This window comes from Elephas maximus, chromosome 14, assembly GCF_024166365.1.
Source record: "Elephas maximus indicus isolate mEleMax1 chromosome 14, mEleMax1 primary haplotype, whole genome shotgun sequence".
NCBI classification, from domain to species: domain Eukaryota; kingdom Metazoa; phylum Chordata; class Mammalia; order Proboscidea; family Elephantidae; genus Elephas; species Elephas maximus.
The window spans coordinates 93,023,303-93,045,968 of NC_064832.1; the positions used below are offsets into that span (position 1 = coordinate 93,023,303).

The 22,666-nt window shown below is 44.0% G+C and overlaps 1 protein-coding gene across 4 annotated transcripts in view; it reads left to right on the plus strand.

Annotated features, from left to right (window-relative positions):
* Window positions 1-22,666, plus strand: part of FARP1 (FERM, ARH/RhoGEF and pleckstrin domain protein 1) — a 380,271-nt gene that overhangs the window by 258,577 nt on the left and 99,028 nt on the right. For all 4 annotated transcript variants that reach the window (XM_049853257.1, XM_049853260.1, XM_049853258.1 and 1 more), the window contains exons 4-9: window positions 1,756-1,798; window positions 5,420-5,498; window positions 13,335-13,432; window positions 18,243-18,357; window positions 19,264-19,411; window positions 22,099-22,194. In XM_049853257.1, coding sequence (XP_049709214.1) covers window positions 1,756-1,798; window positions 5,420-5,498; window positions 13,335-13,432; window positions 18,243-18,357; window positions 19,264-19,411; window positions 22,099-22,194 — 579 coding nt within the window. The remainder of the gene's footprint in view (window positions 1-1,755; window positions 1,799-5,419; window positions 5,499-13,334; window positions 13,433-18,242; window positions 18,358-19,263; window positions 19,412-22,098; window positions 22,195-22,666) is intronic.

The window sequence follows — 22,666 nt, forward strand, 5'->3', positions numbered from 1 at the left end:
AAATGGGGATCATTGTTAGTTGTCATGGAGTGGATTCTGACTTATGGTGACCCCGTGAGTACAGAATAGAACTGCTGTTTAGGGTTTTCGAAGCTGTGAACTTTCAGAAGGAGATTATCAGGCCTGGCTTCCGAGGTGTCTCTGGGTGGGTTTAAACAGCCCTTAACTGTTGGCACTGCCCTGAGAGCCAAAATGGGGATACCCCCCCCAAAAAAAACCACCAAACCCAGTGCCGTCGAGTCGATTCCAACTCATAGCGACCCTATAGGACAGAGTAGAACTGCCCCACAGAGTTTCCGAGGAGCGCCTGGCGAATTCGAACTGCTGACTCTTTGGTTAGCAGGCGTAGTAGCACTTAACCACTACGGTACCAGGGTTTCCAAAATGGGGATAGTTTTTTTTTTTTTAAATGGTTAATTTGCCCTATTAATAAGGGCAGCTGGTTTCTCCTTTATTTGAAGTTTTGCCCCTCAGTCTACACGGTAAGGGGCACAAGTGTAAAAAGAGTGTGGGCTTTGAAGCTGGACGGACCTGATTTCAGGCTAGCTGTTCCACTCCCTGGCTATGGGACTTTGGACAGATTATTTAGCCTCTGAGAGTCTCAGATTTCTCTGCTGGGTAACAGGAGTCCTTCCGGCCTTCTTTTGAGAAGTAAGGAAACCCTGATGGCATAGTGGTTAAGAGCTATGGCTGCTAACCAAAAGGTCAGCAGTTTGCATCCACCAGGCACTCCTTGGAAACTCTACGGGGCAGTTCTACTCTGTCCTATAGGGTCCCTACAAGTCAGAATCAACTCGACGGCAACAGGTTTGGGGTTTTTGAGAAGTAAATGGCTTATCTGTAGTGTGCCTGTGCAGAGGTGGTATTCAGGAAATATTTATTCCTTTTCCATATCCCTCAGAAAGGTGCTGCTCTATTTGTATGCACAGCTAGTTATCTTCAATAAGGAGCTTGAATATTTTACTCAGCATGTAGCCACATATGTGATTATCATTAATATTTTCTGAATATCTGTAAGTACTAATAAGAGAAGGAAAATTCTTAGTTAACCATGTGGATTATTTGTCTGAGTCTGGGAGAGATTTTGGAGTCCCAGAACAGTGCAGATGGTTAAGCACTTGGCTACTAACTGAAAAGTTGATGGCTCGAATCCATCCAGAGGCACCTCAGTAGAATGGCCTGGCAATCTAGTTCTGAACGATCACTGATATTGAATACCCTATGGAGCGCAGTTCTACTCAGAACACCCAAGGTCACCACAAGTCCGAATAGACTTGGCGGCAACTGGTTTGGAATTTTTTTTTTTTTTAAGGAGAGAATTTAATTTTCAGGCTCCAGGTTAAAAACCAAAAAAACCAACTGGTTGCCATCAAATCAATTCTGAGTCGTAGTGACCCTATAGGACAGAGTAGAACTGTCCAATAGGGTTTCCAAGGCTGTAATCTTTGTGGAAGTAGACTGTCACGTCTTCCTTTCATGGAGTGGCTGATGGGTTCGAACTGCTGACCTTGTGGTTAACAGCTGAGCACTTAATCACTGTGCCACCAGGGCTCAGGGGTAGTACTAGGAAATTGGGATCAGTTCTATAAAAGTTGTAAACAGTGTAAGATAGGACGTTCTAAAGAAGAAAAGAAACAGATGGCCTCAAAATTCTCAAAAATATTTTGATTTTAAACAGATTGAAATAAAGTCTTGAAATACACTTTTCATAAAGATGTTATGTCTCAATCTTTCTCTTCTTTTTCTCTCTTTTAGGTGTGGCTGGATCTCTTAAAACCTATTGTGAAACAGATTAGAAGTAAGTATATACCATAGGTGTGGAAGTGACATTGAATAGGAAACTGGACGTTTTCACTGTCTGGACGTTTTTGCTCTGAGGCACCAGCTGCTCGGGGTGCAGATTCTGTTCTTACCCTTGATTGCTTTTCATCGTCAGTGAATCCTGGGTCCGTGTACTGTTAAAACATGTCTTCTGCAGTTTTAGTGTGTAACCAGCCGCTCCTCTGAAACCCAGTGGGGCAGTTCTGTTCTGTCCTGTAGGGTCGCTATGAGTCAGAATTGACACGACGGCAACAGGTTTGGTTTTTTCGGGTTAAGAGAGGAACCCTGGTGGTGCAGTGGTTAATTGCTTGGCTGCTAACTGAAAGGCCAGAGCTTTGAACCCTCGGCTGCTCTGTAAGAAGGAAATGTGGCAGCTGCTTCTGTAAAGATTATAGCCTTGGAAACCCTGTAGGGCAGGTCTGCTCTGTCCTGTTGGGTCGCTATGATTCAGAATCCACTCAACAGCAGCAGGTTTAAGAGCAGAGTAAGGAGCCCAGGTAGTGCAAGTGGGTTGCTGTGAACTGACATCCAAACGGTTGACAGTTCAAATCCTACCAGTGGTGCTGCGGGAGACAGACCTGGCGACCTGTTTCCGTAAGCTTACAGCCAAAAAACCCTATAGAGCAGTTCTAGTCTGTTACACCTGGGGGTGCTGTGAGCCGGGGGCCAGTCTATGGCAACTAACAACAACAACAGGAGAGGAGTGGGGTCCCTGGGTGGTGCACAGGGTTAAGTGAGGTGCCTCAAAGAAAGGCCTAACGATCTACTTCGGAAATACCAGGCACTGAAAATCTCTGCCCTGACACAGGATGGCCTTGACGGCGGCCGGTTTGGTGGTCGTATTAGGAGAGGGGTAACTAGTGGCCGTCAGGTCAGCTCCGGCTCAGGGCAGCCCACGCGTATCCGGACAGAACCGTGCTCCCTAGGGCTTTCATGACTGAGTTTTCAGAAGTAGAGCAACAGGCCTTTCTTCCTAGGCACCTCTGGGTGAACTCGAACCTCCAAACTTTGGGCTAGGTGATGAGCTTGTTAACAGGTTACACCACCCAGGGACTCATTGATGAGCAGGGAGCTCATGTATTTTGTGGAGTAGATTTTATGTCTGTTTAAAAAAAACCTGCTAGGGCCACTTACAGCAATTTATATGAACGTAATAAACATACAATGTGTCTGTATGGCCTTTATGCAATTGAAATTGATCTTCTATAGTTAAAATTAATTATTGAAGCTAAAAATGAAAAGACCATCATTTCTTCAACATTTACTGGGCGTCCTCAAGGGAGCTGGCAGGTAACTCAGTTGTGGGGACACACTGCTGAGAGAAGCCCCCAGGCCTGCTGGCGGAGGTAGCACAGAGGTGAGAAGGACCACACTGGTCCCTGAGAAGATTGCTGACGGGCCCTGTGATGGTGGAAGGGTGTCTGTTTAGCGCACTGCCCGGCGCGGACCCTGAAGACAGCGTCTGTCATTGTCCAGGTCAAAAAGGGTGCACTGTTGTCTTTTTCGTGCCCTCCCTGTGCTCCGGCCGGCCATCCAACAAAGCTGTCATTTTGCATTCAGTGCTAGCACCTCGCTGGCTTCAGGTTTTTGAAGAATCTGGGCAGCCTTAGTAAAGTTCAGTGTTTGTGAAAACTGTTGGAAGGACACAGTGCAGCCGTCCCAGTTCCGGGCCTTTTTGCCTTGCTGCTTTGTGCTCTGGAGCTGGCAGGTGAGGGTGTCTGTTAATTTTTAATAATTAGGGAAAAGAAGCCGGACTCTCTTGGCTTCAGTATTTCCATGTCTTGGTTTTTTTCCTCCTAATTTTGGTACATAGTGCTGACGTTTCACTTTGTAGCATCTCTTATTTTGTCTTTTTCTAAATTCAAATGTGTTATTCCAGAAAGTGCCCATATTTTTGTGATAGTGAAAAATAGAACAAAAAGGTATTTTCTGCTTTTATCATATTTCTCATAAAATTGGACTTCACTGTTGTTGTTGTTGTTGTTGGGTGCTGTCGAGTCGATTCTGACTCGTAGCGATTCCATGTGACAGAGTAGAACTGGCCCATAGGGTTTCCAAGGCTATAATTTTTATGGAAGCAGACTGTCACTTCTTTCTCCTGAGAAGTGGCTGATGGGTTCGAACCATCGATCTCTCATTTAGCAGCCAAACGCTTAACCACTGTGCTACCAGCGTTCCTTTCCCAGAGAGGTAGGATTCAAAACCTCCATGAAAACGGAAAGGAAGAAAGCTTGGCAGTGGAGACAAGACCCCTCCAGCCATCAGGGGGAAGAGAGTATACAGGACACTGAAAGTCTGAGGACCAACAACCAGAAATCAAATGCATTTCTGTTAAGTCGATTCCGACTCATAGAGACCTCACATGAGGAGTAGAACTGCCCCATAGGGTTTTCTAGGCTGTGATACTTATGGAAGTAGATTGCCCCGTCTTTTGCAGAACCACTGGGTAGGTTCAAACCACTAAACTTTTGGTTAGCTGCCAAGTGCCTAATTGATGTGCCACCAGGGCTCCTTGGACTTCATTATATGAGCTCTTAAGCACTGCGCCACCAGGGCTCGTCATGATAGCTAGTACCTTATATTTCATAGGGTGTGAACTCATGGCTGTCAATCCAAATGGTCTGAATGACAGTTAGGTTGTAGCTTGCACTTCATGACAATAGAGGCTGACCCAATTTTTAATTTTGTAATCATTTTATTTTCTATTTGGTTTCACAAATAGAAATTATTGTTCGTATTTTATAATCTGTTTGATGTTGTGGAAACCCTGGTGGAGTAGTGGTAAAGTGCTATGGCTCCTAACTAAAAGGTCGGCAGTTCGAATCCTCCAGGTACTCCTTGGAAACTCTACGGGGCAGTTCTACTCTGTTCTATAGGGTTGCTGTGAGTCGGAATCGACTTGATGGCAGCGGGTTTGGTTTTTTTGGGGAGGGGGGCGGGGGGCAGTATTTGATGTTGTGTTTTAATTCTGAATGGAAAAGTGAGTCATCTTGCTCAAAGTCTCTCTCCAACCCCCGACCTGCTTTCTGATTTTATCTTAACTCCGGACTGGATAGTGGATAAGACACTTGTGAAAGGCTTTGGCCGACTGACAGGCAGGGCCATGTCTTGTTTCTGTTTAATCTCCAGAGCTTGGGGGGACACCTGACACATAATTGGTAGGTAGATATTTGATGAACACATTAGCAAGTGGACCTTGCAGACAGTTACATTATTTTTTTAAATCACATAAATAAATTACGTCCACTGATTCACATTTTTATTACTTCATTCTTAGATTGTTTAAAGCTTGTATTTGAATAAAGGCTGCTAATTAAGTAAATTTCTGAAGACAAAACTGATTTTTAAAAACCTAGGCCCACTCTGAGGCTGTGTTCAAAGCATTTTTTCTAAACAGATGTGTTTCCCACAGTGTGGAAGTGTGCATCAGTAGGTGTGCTTGGCCAGTTGTTAAGTGACTTGGGAGTTGGCAGAGGGACCCTTGGCTGCTGGGAGTGAGACACATCGTTTGGTGTGTAATACACCCTGGGCGGTCTTTTCTTTAATGGCATTTGAAACACAGATCCATAACTGCCTTACTGCTTTTGTTCCTTCGTAGGGCCGAAGCATGTTGTTGTTAAGTTTGTGGTGAAATTCTTCCCACCCGACCACGCACAGCTCCAAGAAGAACTCACAAGGTTAGTGGTTTAGAAACGGGGTGTTTATTGCTATGGGGTGAAGAGGACAAGCGAAGATTAACGTTCCAACTCGATTAAACATTTTCATTAATTACTGGACCAGTGTCTGCTCTGTACTTACTAATTACGCCTGCTTTCTTCCACCTCTACTTAAAAAAATGGGAGGGACGGGGGAGGTCGCATGATTTCCCTAAAGCCTGGTTTCTTTAAGGCTGTGACCTGGCATTAAAACCTGTGCTGTCCTTCTGTGACGTGAACTGGACTTCTAACCTGTTTACTGTTTGATTTTCTCTGTTCTATCTATCGCATCATGAGACAGCTTGGGGAAACAGATCTTTTCTGTGAAACCAAGATGCTGCTCACAAGCTTTCTTCATCACCACCGTGGCTGAGTGGTTTTAACAGGGGTGTAGAGCGTCTTCTCTGGAAGGTGGCCGAGTGCGGGGAGTGTGTAAGCCTTGGCTCAGGCTTGGCTTCAGGTGTCACGTCTGCCACTTGCTAGCTGTGTTCCTGGCCAGTTCCTTGTTCCCTCTGTGCCTCTGCTAATTCATCTGTAACTACACAGATCATAGTGTTTGCTTGGCAGTAGGGACTCTGTAAATGACAGCTGTCATCATCACCATCATCAACATCCTCATCATATCGCTACCACCACCCCTGCTCATTTTCCAAGTCAGTGGTGATTTTCCAAAAGAAACTGGAACTGGTAGGAACTCGAGAAAATAAACGTTCAAGAGCGCACCTACGGATACACTGGCGTAAGCAGCCACATTCTTGTTACACATACCTTTCACGCTGTAGCTGTTTAGAACCGAGGCTGGACACATCTTTCTCATCCTTCTTGGTACAGAGTGTAGTATCTTGAGTGGCTGACTGTCTCTTAGTCAACAGTATTTAGTAAGTGCATGCTATGTCCAAGTACAGTTCTGGGCACTGGGAATATAGTGGTGAAAAGAGAAGTTCTGACTTTCATGGGACCGCAATTCAGTTAGAAATGCTGGTAGCCTTGTGGTTAAGTGCTACGACTGCTAACCAAAAGGTCAGCAGTTCAAATCCACTAGGTGCTCCTTGGAAATTTAATGGGGCAGCTCTACTCTGTCCTATAGGGTTGCCGTGAGTCAGTGAGGGACAAAACAATTGATTAAGTAAACTAGAAAAATATCAGATCATGAAAAGAGTACTTTGGGAAATTAATGTAGGGTGATGTGCTAGAAAGTGGCTGGGTGACAGCTTTAGATTGGCCGGTCTGGGTCACCTCTCTGAGGACATGACAGAAACCTGCCAGTGGTCTTGTAGGAAATCCTGTTCAGATGGAATGAGCACTGCAGTGCCCAAGGCAGGACCACGCTCCACATGTTCAGATACTGAAAATGGCAGGAATGTTGAGGGTCATGTGCAGTGACGTGGAAGAGAGGCCAGATGATAGATAGTTGTTTTGTTTTTTAGCTCTTAATTCATACGAGGTGATACATGGTTTTGAAACACTGCTGTGCGGATTGTAGGGGGAAAGGATGGAAAAATGGAACCAACGAGGAAGCTGTTGTAATAGCGCAAGCGAAGATGGTGGCAAAGAAAGGGGTCGCAGAGGAGCTGGAGAGAAGCGGCCGTGCTGGGAGTACGGGATGGAGATGCGGGCAGCCTGCCTTGGGGACGGGCTGGGGGAAGAGTTTGAGGAAAGTGGAATGTGACTCTTAAATTTTTGATTTGGGCAACTGGGTCGGTGGCGTTGGCAATAACTAAAATGGAGAAGCAGAGAGATGGGGGAGAGGGTAAGAGACGGAGAGCTTTGTTTTGGCCACGTTGTGTTTGAGATAACTAGTAGCCAACCACTTGACTGGGTCAAAAAGGGTGTTGGATGTACAAATATAGAGTTCCAAGCAGGGAAGGAGGTGGTAGACTCTTTCCAGTGCTTTGCATTTTCTGAATGAGCTGACACTAATTGTCTATCTTTACTTACAATCCTCAAATCAATGAAGCAGTTGAAGGCAGCCAGGAATTGGCAGAACCCATCAGCCTTCTGGGAATTATGTGCCGTTTGATAAACCGCTTTATATGGGGTTGGAGCGGGGTAGCTGGAGCTGGCTAGTCAGGATTGCACAAGACCAAGGGGCAGCTGCCAGGAGAGCCTTCACACGGACTTTTCTGAGTTTCTGCAGCTGGTTTTCCTATTGCTAGACCACAGCTCTAAGCCAAGCATACTGAAATATATCTAAGGGCAAGTCCGTCTGTTGGTCAGCCTCGTGCCTATTCCTCCTGCTTTTCCCTGGGCCTCTTTTCCTGCTTAGGAGTTTGGAGACATAAACCTTTTTTTCTCTTTTTTTGACCACTGAAAATTCTGCCTTGCAGTTAACTTTTGTACCTTCTTAGTGTTTGTGAATCATCATCTCCAGAGGTGGTAGTTTACAGTTCTGGTCCTCGTTATAAAATTCCATGCCTGCGGCCAGTAAGCCCGCTGTGTCTCCTGATTCGCCAGCTTCTCCGTCAGTGCTAATAAATGCCGACGGCTACACAGGCTCAACCGGGCAGAGTAGTGTTTGTTTTGTTTTGTTTGTGGTGGCGGTTGTTTTTTATGGTTCCCAGTATGAACTGACATTTTAAAAGTCTTTTCCAAAGAGACCATCCATTTGGCTCCATGTTGAACAGAATTGGTCTGAAATTTCTTTCTAGTGAGTTTAGAAATGCCCTATCATGATCCACTTTGGCAGTAAAGCATAAGGTCCAGGGAACCCCCCAGATCTGCTGTGTTAGGACCCCACAGTATCAAACTCCTGTATAAGCAGAAATTGGGTGATGAGAAAATTGCAAGGCACTTCTCTTTAGCAGATTGTGAGGGAGGGGGCTGGGAGCAGTTTCTTGTCTACAGTGCTTTGGGTGAGGGGAGGTAGAGACAGTTTAGCAGAGCCTATGGTGGCACAGTGATTGAGAGCTCGGCTGCTAACCAAAAGGTCTGCAGTTCGAATCCACCAGGCACTCCTTGGAAAGCCTATGGGGCAGTTCTACTCTGTCTTATAGGGTCGCTTTGAGTCAGAATCAACTTGATGGCAACAGGTTTTTTTTGGAAGTTACTCTGGGTGGCACAAAGGGTTTGCTCTAGACTACTAACCTAAAGGTTGGCAGTTCGAACCCACCTAGTGGCACTGTGAAAGAAAGGCCTCTGATCTGTTTCTGTAAAGATGACAGCCAAGAAAACCCTGTGGAGTAGTTCTACTCTGTAATACACGGGGTCGCCATGAGTCAGGATCAACTCTACAGCAACAGGTTTTAAGTTACTCTAGCTGTCTAGCTGTCTAGTTCATTCTTTAGGGCTCCAGGAATAGCTTTCAGCTCCCCACTTCTATAGATAGAAGATTAAATTGCACTGCACTGTTAAACAAGAAGCTGAATTCCTTTCTATTTACTGAAGTGCACATTCAGTGGAAATCTTTTCTATTGACTGCAGAGCCCAGGCATCTGGGAGAAAGAGTACTCACTGACTCCTAGATGCAGATTTAAGCAGCTTGAGAGCTTTGGAAGGGAAGCTACCATTTTGCTGTGGTTGCAGAGCTCTGTGTCACTTGTTTGTGCTGATCAGTTTAAGCACACTGCTTTTCCAGACCTTGTCTTGGGGCACACCATCTCGTCCCTGATGCTATTTCTCCTTAGCTGTGGTCTTTACATAACTGGAGGGGAGTCCCCTGTTACAGTTTGCTGCTGGGTGACACCTGCTGAAGTTTTACTTTAGGCCAGCAGAGAAATGGGAAATTATTTATATTTAATAGGAAAATAAAGAAGATCTAAAAAAAAGACCTCCCAAATGAAATGAATTTAAATAGACGTTTTGTAAACAAGGCATCAGATTAGTGTGATTTGTAACCCTCACCGTCTGTAGAAGGAAATGCCTCCTGGTTAGTTCTGCCACTGTCATCACCACCCCCCTCACACACCCTCCTCTGCCAAGGACAGTTGATTCTGCTTGGAGCACTTTGTGTTTTCATAGGGTTTTCCGGGTTGATGTTATTTAGTGCCTGCTTTTTAAGTAAAGGTAGCCTTTGCCTCTTGTGAAGAATGGAACCCTGGTGGCACAGTGGTTAAGTGTTCAGCTGCTATCCAAAAGGTCAGCAGTTTGAATCCACCAGGCGCTCCTTGGAAACCCTATGGGGCAGTTCTATTCTGTCCCATAGGGTCACTGTGAGTCGGAATCGACTCGACAGCAATGGGCTTGGTTTTTCTTTTTTTTTTTTTTTGGTTTCTCTTGTGAATTTGATTGAGACTGCTTTAGTTTATAGTACTGAAGGTGCGGCTGTATCTCTAAAGTTAGCGTTGCAGCCAGTGTGCTCAGCTGACAGCTGTCATCATTCAGAACAGTCGGCAGAGTCATTACCCAGGGAGGTATTTCTCATGTTACGGGGACTTTGGAACAGGGAAGAGACAGCAAAAATAGGGAGTGAAAAGTTCTTCTTTCAGTCTTCAAAAAGACACTTGCCCTCTAAATAAATCTGTGTGCTTTCAGAACCTAATACCATCTCGCTGCCCACGTGGTTGTCACCAAAGGTCACCAAAGCCTGTCAGACTCCAGCCGTGAATCGGTTATGGAACACTTATTTGTGAACACTAGACCTTGTTTTTGAACTAGTAAATTGTAAAATGCTCAGGATGTAATGCCTTTAAAATGTAAAGCCCTCCTTCTTATTTAAAAATTAACCACAGGGATTAGGAATTAAAGCCTGTGGCTCTGAGAAGTGTTAGGGTTTAGAAGACACACACTGCCTAACCAAGAAAGATCGCTGATACCACCTCTTCCCGCATGAACTTATGTTGATGTTCCAGTTATTTTATATTCTCTGCTTTTCAGAATTCCCTCTCTAGTTTTTTACGTCTTAATAATTCTCCTGGAAACCTCTGTGGTTGGTGTTCTTAAAGCCCCCTTTTGAAATTAAGGTAACCTGTCCAAACAAACAAACAAAAAAACTTTCATTATTACAATAGTAATAAATGTGCATTGTAGAAAGTTAGAATATGCAAACACAGTTTATACAGAAAATGGTCTACATTCTACTTTGGTGAGTAGCGTTTGGGGTCTTAAAAGCCTATGAACAGCCATCTGGGATACCCCACTGGTCTCACCCCTTTGGGAGCAAGGAAGAATGAAGAAAACTAAAGATTCAAGGGAAAGATTACTCCAAAGGACTAATGGACCACATCTATCAGGGCTTCCACCAGACTGAGTCCAGTACAACAAGATGGTCCCCGGCTACCACCACTGACTGCTCTGACACGGATCACAATAGAGGGTCCCGGACAGAGCTGGGAAAAAATGTAGAACAAAATTCTAACTCAAAAAAAAAAAAAAAAAAAACACCAGACTTACTGGCCTGACAGAGACTGGAGAAAACCTGAGTATGGTGCCTAGACACCTTTTCAGCTCAGTGATGAAGTCACTCCTGAGGTTCACCCTTCAGCCAAAGATCAGACAGGCCCATAAAGCAAAATGAGACTTAAGGGGCACACCAGCCCAGGGACTAGGACTAGAAGGCAAGAGGGGACAGGAAAATTGGTAATAGGGAACTGAAGGTTGAGAAGGGTGAGCGTTGACATGTTATACGGTTGTTAACCAATGTCATAAAACAATATGTTTACTGACTGTTTAATGAGAAACTAGTTTGTTCTGTAAACCTTCATCTAAAGTACAATATAAAAAATAAATATGCAGATAAACATTAAGAAGCTAAAAACACTATGCCCGGAGATTGCCATTATTAACGCATTAGTGTGATATTCTTCCTAGTTTTTTTGTATGCATACACATGTACTTTTCATTTCGCCTGACACCTAAGCCCTGTTTGTTCCCCCAAATGCCACTGATAGCTGTTTATCATAAAATAAGATTCACTTTACGACCCCAAGTTGCATCTGGTCATGATGTCCTTTGGGTCTCCTTTAATCTAGCATCAAACCCATTACCGTCGAGTCGACCCCCACTCGTAGAGACCTTACAGGACAGAGTAGAACTGCATCATAGGGTTTCCAAGGAGCACCTGGTAGATTTGAACTGCTGGCCTTTTGGCTAGTAGCTATAGCTCTTACCACTATGCCACCAGGATTTCCTTAATCTAGCATAGTTCCTTCTTTTTCTGTTCTTCATGATATACTATCTTGTTGAATAAACTAGACTAGTTGTACTCCAATATCCTGAATTGTAGTGCTGTTTAGCTTGTTCTTCTGTCCTTTGTATTTCCTGAAATTGGAAGCGAGTTCTAAAGGCTTGTCAGACACAAGTTAAATGTTTTTGGATCGAATCCATCATAAGTGATGTTGTGTGCCTCGTATTTGATTAGTGATGCTAAGATTGACCACAGGTTTAGGGTGGTGACATTCTGATCTTTCTGTTGTAAAATGGCATTACTTTGGCCATTTGTGAATGTCCAGTCTCCTAAATGATCTTTATACCAATTGGCAGTTCTTGCCTGCTGGAGTTAATCATTTCTTTAGAGGTTGTGGAATGAGGATTTCTAATCCAATTGGCAGTTAGTTCTTGCCTGCTGGAGTTAATCATTTCTTTAGAGGTTGTGGAATGAGGGTTTCTAATTCTGTTATTCCTGCTACACTATGAGTTGGCATTCTTCTGGAAAGTAAAGTTTTGTATCACCTACTTGGGCCACTGGGCTACCTTGAAATACCTTTCCCAATGGAGAGGCAAGTTATATGCATAATTCTTTGCCTTGGGTTACTAGTTTTTAAAGGAGGAGTTGCTTTAATAGCCTCCTCAAATGGCGATACATTTATTTTTTCCAACTTTCTCATTTTGTGAGTATCATTATGGATACCTGGGTTTTCATTAATTCAGTGTGTTTTTGTTCACTCTGATCATTATGGTTGATGTTCACATTGCCACAGCTTTGGACAGTGGAGGACCCTCAAGATAGTGCTTTTGTCATTTTGATACAACTTATTTATTTTTGAGAGAGCTCTCTTGCTTTCTATCGTAACTAGATATTCTAGGCTTACTTTGTAATGTTCCCTACTCTAGACCTGGAACCTGGCATTTCTCCAAAAATCTCTGTGTCTTTCCAATGGGTAATTGTATTAGGGACAAAATCTGGTTGCTAAGGGTTGCTACTGAGGGTCACTGTGCTGAGGCCATTTCAGTGGGCACAAACCTTTCTAAATATTTTTGAGTTCACATTGTTATTTTCAAATCAATTTTAACATTATGCTGTTTTTACTTAATTTTTTTATTTGTGGGTATATCTTTCCTCTTACCCCAAAAGTGTTTACTTGCTTTATCCTATAATGTGAAGGAAATGATTATAAAATAAATTAATTTTTGCAGACCCGGTAGCTGAGGCTTAGGAAGTAACTAAATGGAAACTACACCACAAACAAGTGGCATGACAGCAGTGTAAACCCATGTCTTTCCAATTCCGTTGGCAGAGCTCTTGATGACCGTAATAAACTGCTCTTGTTGTTTGAGTCATGAAGCTGCTTTAGAGTGTTTGTGACTGAGCTTGTGAAAAATTCAAAATGCTTCCTCTGCCCTGCAAAAGGTATATTCGGTGGCAAGATACGGTCTTGTGTTTTTATGGCTGCGTCTTTCCATATAAAATGAAACTTATTACTCATTATGTGAAAAATTCACAGCATGTATCTCCCGGTACTTTTCATTGTTAGGGAAGTGTTGGTATTTTCCTTGTAGTCGTGGCAAAGGGATTCATTCCAGCCTGGGCGGACTTTCTTGTTACTTGCATTTATAACCTTTCTTTAGTTTCTCAGTGAGGAGAGGTTGCCAGCAGTGAGCCTGACCTGCCGCTCTCCCCCCCAGCTCTCTTTGCCTCACACCCATCTCTGTTTATATTTGCAGGTACCTGTTTGCTCTGCAGGTGAAGCAGGACTTGGCTCAAGGCAGGTTGACGTGTAACGATACCAGTGCTGCTCTCTTGATCTCGCACATTGTACAATGTAAGTTCTGGTGGCATCCTTTAGAAGCCATGTTGGAAATAACACAACGGTCTTTTTGATGGGAAAAAATCACATCCATACAAACCAGTATAATGCCACTGTGTTGTTTTAGCATGGATGCCTGTGGAGGCAAGGAAAACAAGACTCTGACCTTCATTTAATATGCATATCCCCCAAACATTAACCCACAAATTCTGGCACTTGCCTGCTTCATTCACCATTTACAACGCAATTGTTGGTGTTCAAGTGTCTCGAGGGAGAAGCTTGGGTAAACGATGGCAAAGTAGACTAAGCTTGTTCCTTCCTGTTCTTCAATTTAATATTCATCATTAACTACGGCCTGTTAGTCCTAAGACATAAAGAAACCAAAAACCAGACTCAGTGCCACAAATTTAACATCTCACTTTCTGCTCTTTCAGGTTCAGTAAACACAAGAAGGTGGACTGAATGCTTGTGAGGCTTGAAACTAAATACTTTAACTTACCTTAGTCTAGACACGGTTAAGTAGATTGAGCTCATTCAAGGTTTACTAATGCTTATCAGGTGACAGCCTACCTGGGCATTTTCCCCCTCAGCCAAGGGAGAAACCACTTTATGTGGAATATACACATTATGTTTCAAAAAAAGATAATTATGTGTATAGACTAATATCAATGTGTATAAGCCCTGCTGCAAGAAGGGAAGAAAATGTGCTATCCTATCTTTTTAATTGCCATTGTATACAAAGTAGAGCCATGTAATCATCCCCATCAAATTCTGACAACTGCCCAGTTAATAATATTTCCAAAGGGTTTTAAAGCAGTGTCACTCCCCAAAGTCAACAGATTGTCTTAGTTCAGTGGAAGGGGGTACTTCTGGAGAAGGTGTTTGTCTTCTGTTTTTCTGTACGTGAGCACTATTGAATGTTTACTAGCCATGGCACATAACATGCTTTGTTAGCAATTTGAAAATGCATTGTGCAAAAGAAAAACAAAAAAAGGTGTCCTTTATAACCTTGGAAACCTTGGTGGGGTAGTGGTTAAGAACTTCAGCTGCTAACCAAAAGGTCAGCAGTTCAAATCTACCAGGCACTCCTTGAAAACTGTGTGGGGCAGTTCTACTCTGTCCCGTAGGGTTGCTATGAGTCAGAATCGACTCAATGGCAACAGGTAGGTTATTAAACCTTAGTATTTGCTAACACTGTATGTATTATCTCAGAATAATTCTCATAACAACCTCATGGGATCAGTGCTATCATTATCCCCATTTTACAAATGAGGATACTTTGGCCCAGAAAAATCACATAATATTTGCCTTTCCTGTGTTTGGTATTTCCTCTTCCTAAACCAATAGGAAACATATATTGGTGTCTTAGGCATAAAAAAAAACAAAACAAAACCCATTGTCATCGAGTCAATTTCCAACCCATAGTGATCCTATAGGACAGAGTAGAACAGCCCCATAAGGTCTCCACAGAGCAGCTGGTGGAATTGTAGGCGCAGGCAGACCTAATCTGGTTGGCCAGGTGGCTAACCTTTCTGAACCTCCCTTTCTTTTGGAACATAAGAATAATAGAAGCTTTTACATAAAACCATGAAAATTAAATGATGGCATAAATACCCAGTACGTGTTAGGTGTGCAGGGAACATGACTCTCCATCTGTATCCCCACTCGCCTGCAGCCCCCCATGTCCAGACAACGTAACATTTAAAACCAAGGCTTCCTTATTGGCATAGCACCTTCATAAAAGGTCTGTGACCTTAGGCTTTTTGTAAGCAGAGGAGAAACATACCTTTCTAGAACATTCCTGACACCATTGTAGTTCTTTCCCCCAAGTCTGTGGACTTGGTCACTCTTACTCTTACATGGAAGTGACACCCAGAACATCATGGGTTTTGTCTGGTATCCTACTCTCTCTCAGATACCAATAAGGAGCTCAAGATCCCCCCAGAATATGGAGTTTTTTAAAGGAAATTAAATACATGGGTTCAGAAGTGCTCCTGCTCCTTACATAGCTTTTGACGTGAGCCACACAACTTTTTATATTCCTCCCGCCATAACCGTAAAGCCACATTTCTGCATTGTTTTTTCATCGTATTCTTAAGCAATCCAATTGCTCAGTCATGAAAGGAGGCATTTCACAGGATCCTCCATGAAGAGTGTGTGTGTTGATTTAAATTATTGGTAATTATTTATATTATTGGTAAGTGGTGAGAGGTCACCTCATTTCCTCTTTTGCAGAAGCTTTTCCAATGCTGATCACAAACTATTTATGGTATATTGAATGTTAGGGAACCCTGGTGGTGCAGTGGTTAAGCACTTGGCTGCAAACAGAAAGGTCGACGGCTTGAACCCACCAGCTGCTTGGTGGGAGAAAGATGTGGCAATTTGCTTCCATAAAGATTTCAGCCCTGGAGACCCTATAGGGCACTTTTACCCTATCTTATAGAGTTGCTATGAGTAGGCATCGACTTGACAGCAATGAATTTGGTTTTTGGGTTGGAAGCTGTATGTTCTTCTCATTTGTATTTGTATATACAATCCGAGATCTTTTTTTTTATTTCCCTCCTCTTATTTAAATTTGGGGAGTTTTTCAGATGTTCTGTATTTTCTTTTTTCTTTTGCTCCCTTCTTCACTGGCCTTATATATCCCCTGCAATATATCAAACTCATAATTTTCTCTGATTTATTATGAACCAAGTAAATAGGACTTCTCGATGAAGAGGGGAGTCCAGCACTAGACAGACTGATGTGAAAATACCACATAGGTAGCTTGGAGGTGTGTCGGGCTACATATCTGCAGGTGGTTTGTGTCTCTACTGTGACAATTATACATGACAGAAGGTTTGCTTAAGCATGTCTTCATGAGAAGTACAGTTCATTTACTAAAGTCACAGGATTTGGGTTTGTTGTCCCTATTTTCGGTCCTGGGTATACGCCTATGAACTTCAGTATATGCATCTGCAAATGTGACATCTGTGGCATAAAACATTAAAAAATATTAAGTCGTGTCTTAAATATATATTGATTCTCAAATCCCTGAAAAATAAGGAGGAGCCTATGTCCATATTTCAAAGGAGAGAACGCGTGGGGCAAAAGTGAGTTTGGTAGTCATATATTGCAATTGCGCGTTGGGAGGGCAGTGAGAGCCAGGCCACTCAGCAGAGAATTATTACACATACTAGACGGTGGATTATTAATTCATTCCTACTGAATTTTGGGGAAGGGTGTGTTATAAAATCCAAGTGAGTCATGAAGTCCAAACTAAAAGCTCAAGGACATTTAGGGCTTAGGTGTTTTCCCCATATACTTTCTTGGGGCCAGATGGAAGGAATCATGGCAAAGTCAGGCAGCCAGTGACAGTGGGCACCGTGGCCAAGGGCGTCCCCATTCCGCACCGTTTCCTGGGATGGAGGGTGGCAGTTTTACTGTTCAGGGATGGAGAGATTGGTTTGGAAGTCAAGGCAACTAGGAAATAGGTTATTGATGTGTTATAGCAGGAGGAACCTGGTGAGTGAGTGAGTGAGTCTTCGGTGGCCCACCTGTTGCCCGGTGACCTGTCACTATTATGTGCAGAGCAAATATCCTCAGTGGTTGTGATTTCTGGCACCATGACAACATATAGGCCGTGTCCTGTGTGGTGACTGGAGGTCCATCACCTCAAGTGTGATAAGCTGTGTCACACAAGGGAGAAGAAAAGTGGGCTTCCTAGCAACCGCTCACTTGCATTAATCAAAACAGCTGCAGCAGCTGGGCTCTGGTCAGTAGCTCTGCTTCTTATTAAGCTTATTACTACATAGAATATTTGATACAAAAAAAAAAGGTGTGCTGTCCCATACTGCAATTGGTATAAATTGAGCTGGAGCTAGTGTTGCGAAGCTCAGGTACACTTATTATTTTAAAGCTTGATCCTTTAAATTTCTAGATTTAAATACTTGAGGACTCTTCCGATGTTACATGAGAAGAAAAGCATGATATTTCTCACATATGAAAAATATATAGGAGTTTTCATTTACCCAGCTGGTTCTGACGAGAGTACCGGAAATTTAATAAGCTCCTTCAGCTTGTTTTTTTTTCCACCACATTAAATCATCTGCATTTGTATCCATTTACAGTCATCTTTTCTATAAAAGATAAAGCATTTGTATTTTGCTTAATAACTATTGTATGTAAGAATTTTAAAAGTTGATTTTGTAGAGTCCGGAAAGTATGACTTGGTTAGAAGTCAAAAAGTGTGATAATCCACGTGCATAGAATTTACAGAGGAGAAGGGGAGTGACCCGGTCGGTGTTAGATGGTGAGGAAGACCCACAGCAGGGCGCAGACAGCTGAAGATGGACGATTCTGAAGTTTTCTTTCCAAGTGTTAGAAATAAGGAGAGTGAAAACTGTCTTCCTACGTTGCCACAATTGTTAAATATGCCCTCGCATCGTAAGGAGCCCTGGTGGCACAGTGGTTAAATGCTCAACTGCCAGCCAAAAGATTGGCAGTTTGAACTCACCAGCCGCTCCATGGGAGAAAGATGATACAGTCTGTTTCTGTAAAGATTTACAGCCTTGGAGACCCTATGGGACCGTTCTGCTCTGTGCTGTAGGGTCACTATGAGTCAGAATGGACTGGATGGCAGTGGGTTTGGGGTTTTTTTTTGGACTCGCATCTGTACCTTCTAACATCTAGCCCTTATGATGCTATCCCCCAACTGGGATCTCCTCATGTTATCTATCACCTGGCTTCTAATTTGCTGGCTGAGTGATATTCCACCAGGGACATAACAAATTGTGAAGTGCTAACAAAGTGTTTTCTTGTTTTTTTTTCTTTGTGTGTTTCTTAGCTGAGATTGGGGATTTTGACGAAGCATTGGACAGAGAACACTTAGCAAAAAATAAGTACATACCTCAGCAAGATGCACTAGAAGACAAAATTGTGGAGTTTCACCATAACCACATGTAAGTCTCATTTGTTGCCTTATGTTCCCATTGAGCTGTTTCTCTCTGCCCTCCCAGTTTATATAGGTACACACATGCGTGTACACCCAGGCGTGTACACACATGCGTGTACACACATGTGTGTACACACACGCACACACTTGTGGACATGTAGAAACCATTGTGAAGAAACACAAGGGGCAGGGGAGAAGCACACAGAGGCTCGTTGGGTTGCTAGTGCCCTTCCTAGACACTCAGAACTGCAGGGAAGGCTCCAGGCCCCCAGCTGATTTTCGTGTGAGACCAGAGTTGTTATGTCAAGAGCTGCCCTCACCCGGGCCTCCATCTCAGGCTTTGGAATAAATGGGAAAGTGTAAGACCCAGCCATCACCCAGTTATCAACTTAGGAAAAGATGGGGCATGGGGCATGGGGAGCTAGGACCAAGTAAGATGGTAAGACTCTTCAGCCTTTGTAACATCTCCATTTTGTTGTTTTGTTCTAATTAGTAAAACGTTTTAGAAGGATTCTCTGTGTTGTTGTTTGTGCCTGCTGATAACATGATAGATGTGTTGCCTTGAGCTTTGCTTAGAAATTTGTGTTCATTGTGAGTGACTAACAACTTGTTTTAACACAGTGGTATTTTGCTTTTCTATGACCTTAGAGGGAGCTCTTTGAGATTCCAAAAAACTGGCCAACTTGGAGACAGACTTCTGGGGTTTTGTGTTTCACAAGCAATAGAGCTTTTGTCCTAGCTGTTAGACGTTGGGTCGCAGGGAACGGGAGGTCAGGTGTCATCTGATCGGTTAGCCTCACTGTTTGTGAATTGAAATGCCTTTTTATTTCCCAGGAGAAACTGCTTAATCTCAAACTAATAGATGCAAGGAATTCAAATCTCCTGGCCTTTGTTTTCCTTTTTGTTTTGTCAGCGGACAAACACCGGCCGAGTCTGATTTCCAGCTCCTGGAGATTGCCCGTCGGCTGGAGATGTACGGGATCCGGCTGCACCCGGCCAAGGACAGGGAAGGTACTAAGATCAACCTGGCCGTTGCCAACACAGGAATTCTGGTGTTTCAGGTACGAGGCTTTAGGACACAGCTCAGTTCCCTTTGACTCTGAGTCCATGTTGGGTGGGCCAAGTTAAGACCTCTGAGAGTTATTTTTAGGTGAACAGGGAAAAACTCACCTTGTCTCAGGCTTCTTGTTTCTTTTCAGGCCCTCGACTTGAGGTTCTCTCTCATTTGCCTTTTGTCCTGATTATGGATTTGTATGGGCTTATTGACTGCGACCGGTTGCCGTGGGGTCAGTTCCAACTTACGGCAACCCCACTTATGTTGGAGTAGAATTGTGCTCCATAGGGTTGTCAATGACTCATTTTTAGGAAGTAGATTGCCAGGCCCTTCTTCAGAGGCACCTCTTGGTGTGCTTGAGTCTCCAATCTTTGGGGTTACCAGCTGAGCTCATTAACCTTTTGCACCACCCAGGGACTCCTATCAGCTGTAGAATTGTAGGAACCTGTATCTTTCGGTAGACCTGTAGCTTACAGCATGTTGTAATGATCCAGAGTTCAGATTCCCCAAATAAACACCCCTCACGTGCTTACCCGTCACGCTCTGTTGTAACGCAGTCGTTTTTAACCTTATTTGAGCTGAGCCGGCTCATTTGTAACTTCACGCGCACATAATTTAAAAAGAAGGGTGTCACCTGCGCCTTTACGATACCGCCGTCCTGTGAATTCATTAAAGCCGTGTTCCTGAGCTGCCGGGATCTCACACCATCACATGCCGCTCCAGAGTCCACGCTTGTGTTTTACTCAAGGACATGCAGCCGATGGCTGTCTGCAGCCTGAAGTGTGTCCTCTCTTGCTCACACTGCTATTGAGATGTTTTATTGGTTAATGCTTCCCTTTTCCTTAACAGTTTTATGGAAGAAGTATTGCCGTACATTCAAACTGCACACACGTAAGAGTAGACAGAGTGATAAGTTTTGACATTCGTAAATACCGGTGAAGCCATCGCCGCAGTCAGGATAATGAAGATATCATCACCCCCCAAAATTTCCTCAGCACTTTTCCTTTTAAGCAAAAGTGGGTGGTCTGTGCTTTGGTTTTAACAAGCTGCGGAGAGAGCCTCTGCGTTTCTCAGGAACAGGGCCAACTTTGACCTGTTTTTGAAATTGTAAATATGTGCGTGACCTAAGCTCATTTTTTGAGTTCCTCACAGGCTTTCTTCCACTTCCCCTTTTGTAGGCCCAGTAATTCTTCTCTTTTGCTTCCTGTCCCAAGAGGTGTGAAAGTTAGGTTTCCTGCCCAGTCACTTAGCGAGCAGCTAAGTGGTTGAGGAGGTGGCAGCTCCTAACAGTTGTGGTTTTCAGTCCTATCGTTAAACTTCAAAATCCAAGCCATTAAACATTTCTGAACATCATAAAGAGGGGAAAGAAATACTCGCAATAGAATTAATTTGCTTTGATTGCATTTGATACGATCTCAGTACTGAGAATTGCTCAGTAATTTAGGAACACACAAGCGCCACTACCTAACTGCTTCGTTCTTGACACTTTGAATAAACGGACTTGATGTTAAAGTGGGCTGAGTAGGAATTCTGATTTTAGTTGAGAGGACTAGACAGATGGGAGGTTCGTGTCTGGCAACTCCTTAGTATGTCTCCGCCACATCCCACCCAGCTACCAAAGACCAGGAGGGCGTGTGAGTCCTACCCAGAGGCTGTGCTCTGGTCTTGAACCCACAGCTCCGGGCAAGCTCTAGCCCTGTAGCTCAGTCTTCTTTAGTCCTGCTTATGCTACTGAAAGCTGAGGGGGTACAGGAGCCAGGCCAGTCTGGATGAGTGGGGTGGATGGCTCCCCTTCTGCCTTGCCTCCGTGGATATTACCAGTAGCCCGTGGGTAAGGGTGCTTGCTCGGTAGTGTCAGTTCTGCCAAATGAACTCTGTGATGTTGAACAAATTAAAATACAGTCAAACCTGTGAAAGCTGGAAGGTGTGTAAGATAGAAACCTGCCCGAGAAGGAAAACTCAAATATTTTCCACCAGTAGAGAGCAATAGAAAAGTGGTAAGCCTATACCCTGTCGAAGGTGGGAAACTTTTGAGACTCAGAAAAACAAGGCATGGAGCCCTGGTGGTAGAGCGGTTAAGAGCTCAGCTGCTCACCAAAAGGTCGGCAGTTCGAATCCACGAGCCACTCCTTGGAAACCCTGTGGGGCAGTTCTGCTCTGTCCTGTAGGGTCACCATGAGTCAGAATTGACTGGAGAGCAGTGGGTTCCTGTTGAGTTCTGTCTCTGACGGGTTCCACTGTGTATCCATACTGCAGTTCCCCTGTGATGATAAACCCATCTCGCTGGGTGTCCTGTGAGGTTTTGATACAATACGGTATGCAAAGCACATAGCACAGTGACTGGCACTCCCTAAGTGACAGCTGCTAATTAATGTGGTTGTCAGGGTTTTATCTGTATTTATTTTATTCTTATTTTTATCATTAGCTCGACCAGCCACCTCTCGCCCTAGAGACCGACTTAGCCTGAATGATGAATTGTATAGTTAGCGAGGAATAACGATCCAGGAAGTGGTGTTGCACAGTATTCATAGGTCCTGTGTGTTGTCCAGCCACAGGCAGACTTACTGAGCCACAGCCCTTCATGCTGCTGCCATCAGCCCCCCCCCCCAAACAAAGCAGACCAGCCTACACGTTCACTGTGATGCATTATTGGCTCACTAGTTGTTATCGTTGTTTCATTTTGTTTGTGTTTAGGGTTTCACTAAGATCAATGCCTTCAACTGGGCGAAGGTGCGGAAGCTGAGCTTCAAGAGGAAGCGCTTTCTCATCAAGCTCCGCCCTGACGCAAACGTAAGTGGCTCACAGATGGCAAGGGGACAGCTGCTCGTGACTGTCAGTCATGGGCTGTGGGATTGCCGTGCAGGGGGGCTGCAGTCTGCTCCCAGCAGGGCTTACCCTGGTGGCGTGGCCAGCTAGTACCTAGGTCCTCTTGTACAGATGAGCTCTGCATTTGGGAACAGATGAGGGTGAAGGATGGGCAATATGGGGAGCGGGATTAATGTCCCTGAACTGTACCCGTGAAGACTGGTGAAATGGCAAATGTTTTGTTACATGTATACTTAGGCACACACACGCACACACACACACAGTTACCAGCAAAAAACAAAAACAAACTCTGAATGTCTGTATGTGGTGATGTATCCCGACACTCGGTAACTCCACAGCTGTTTTTCTCCATAAACAGGGAGAGGGTGAGGAATACCGACCACAGAAGGGCGCTTAGGGCGAGGGTCAGTTACTTGTGCAAATACAGGTGGTCCGT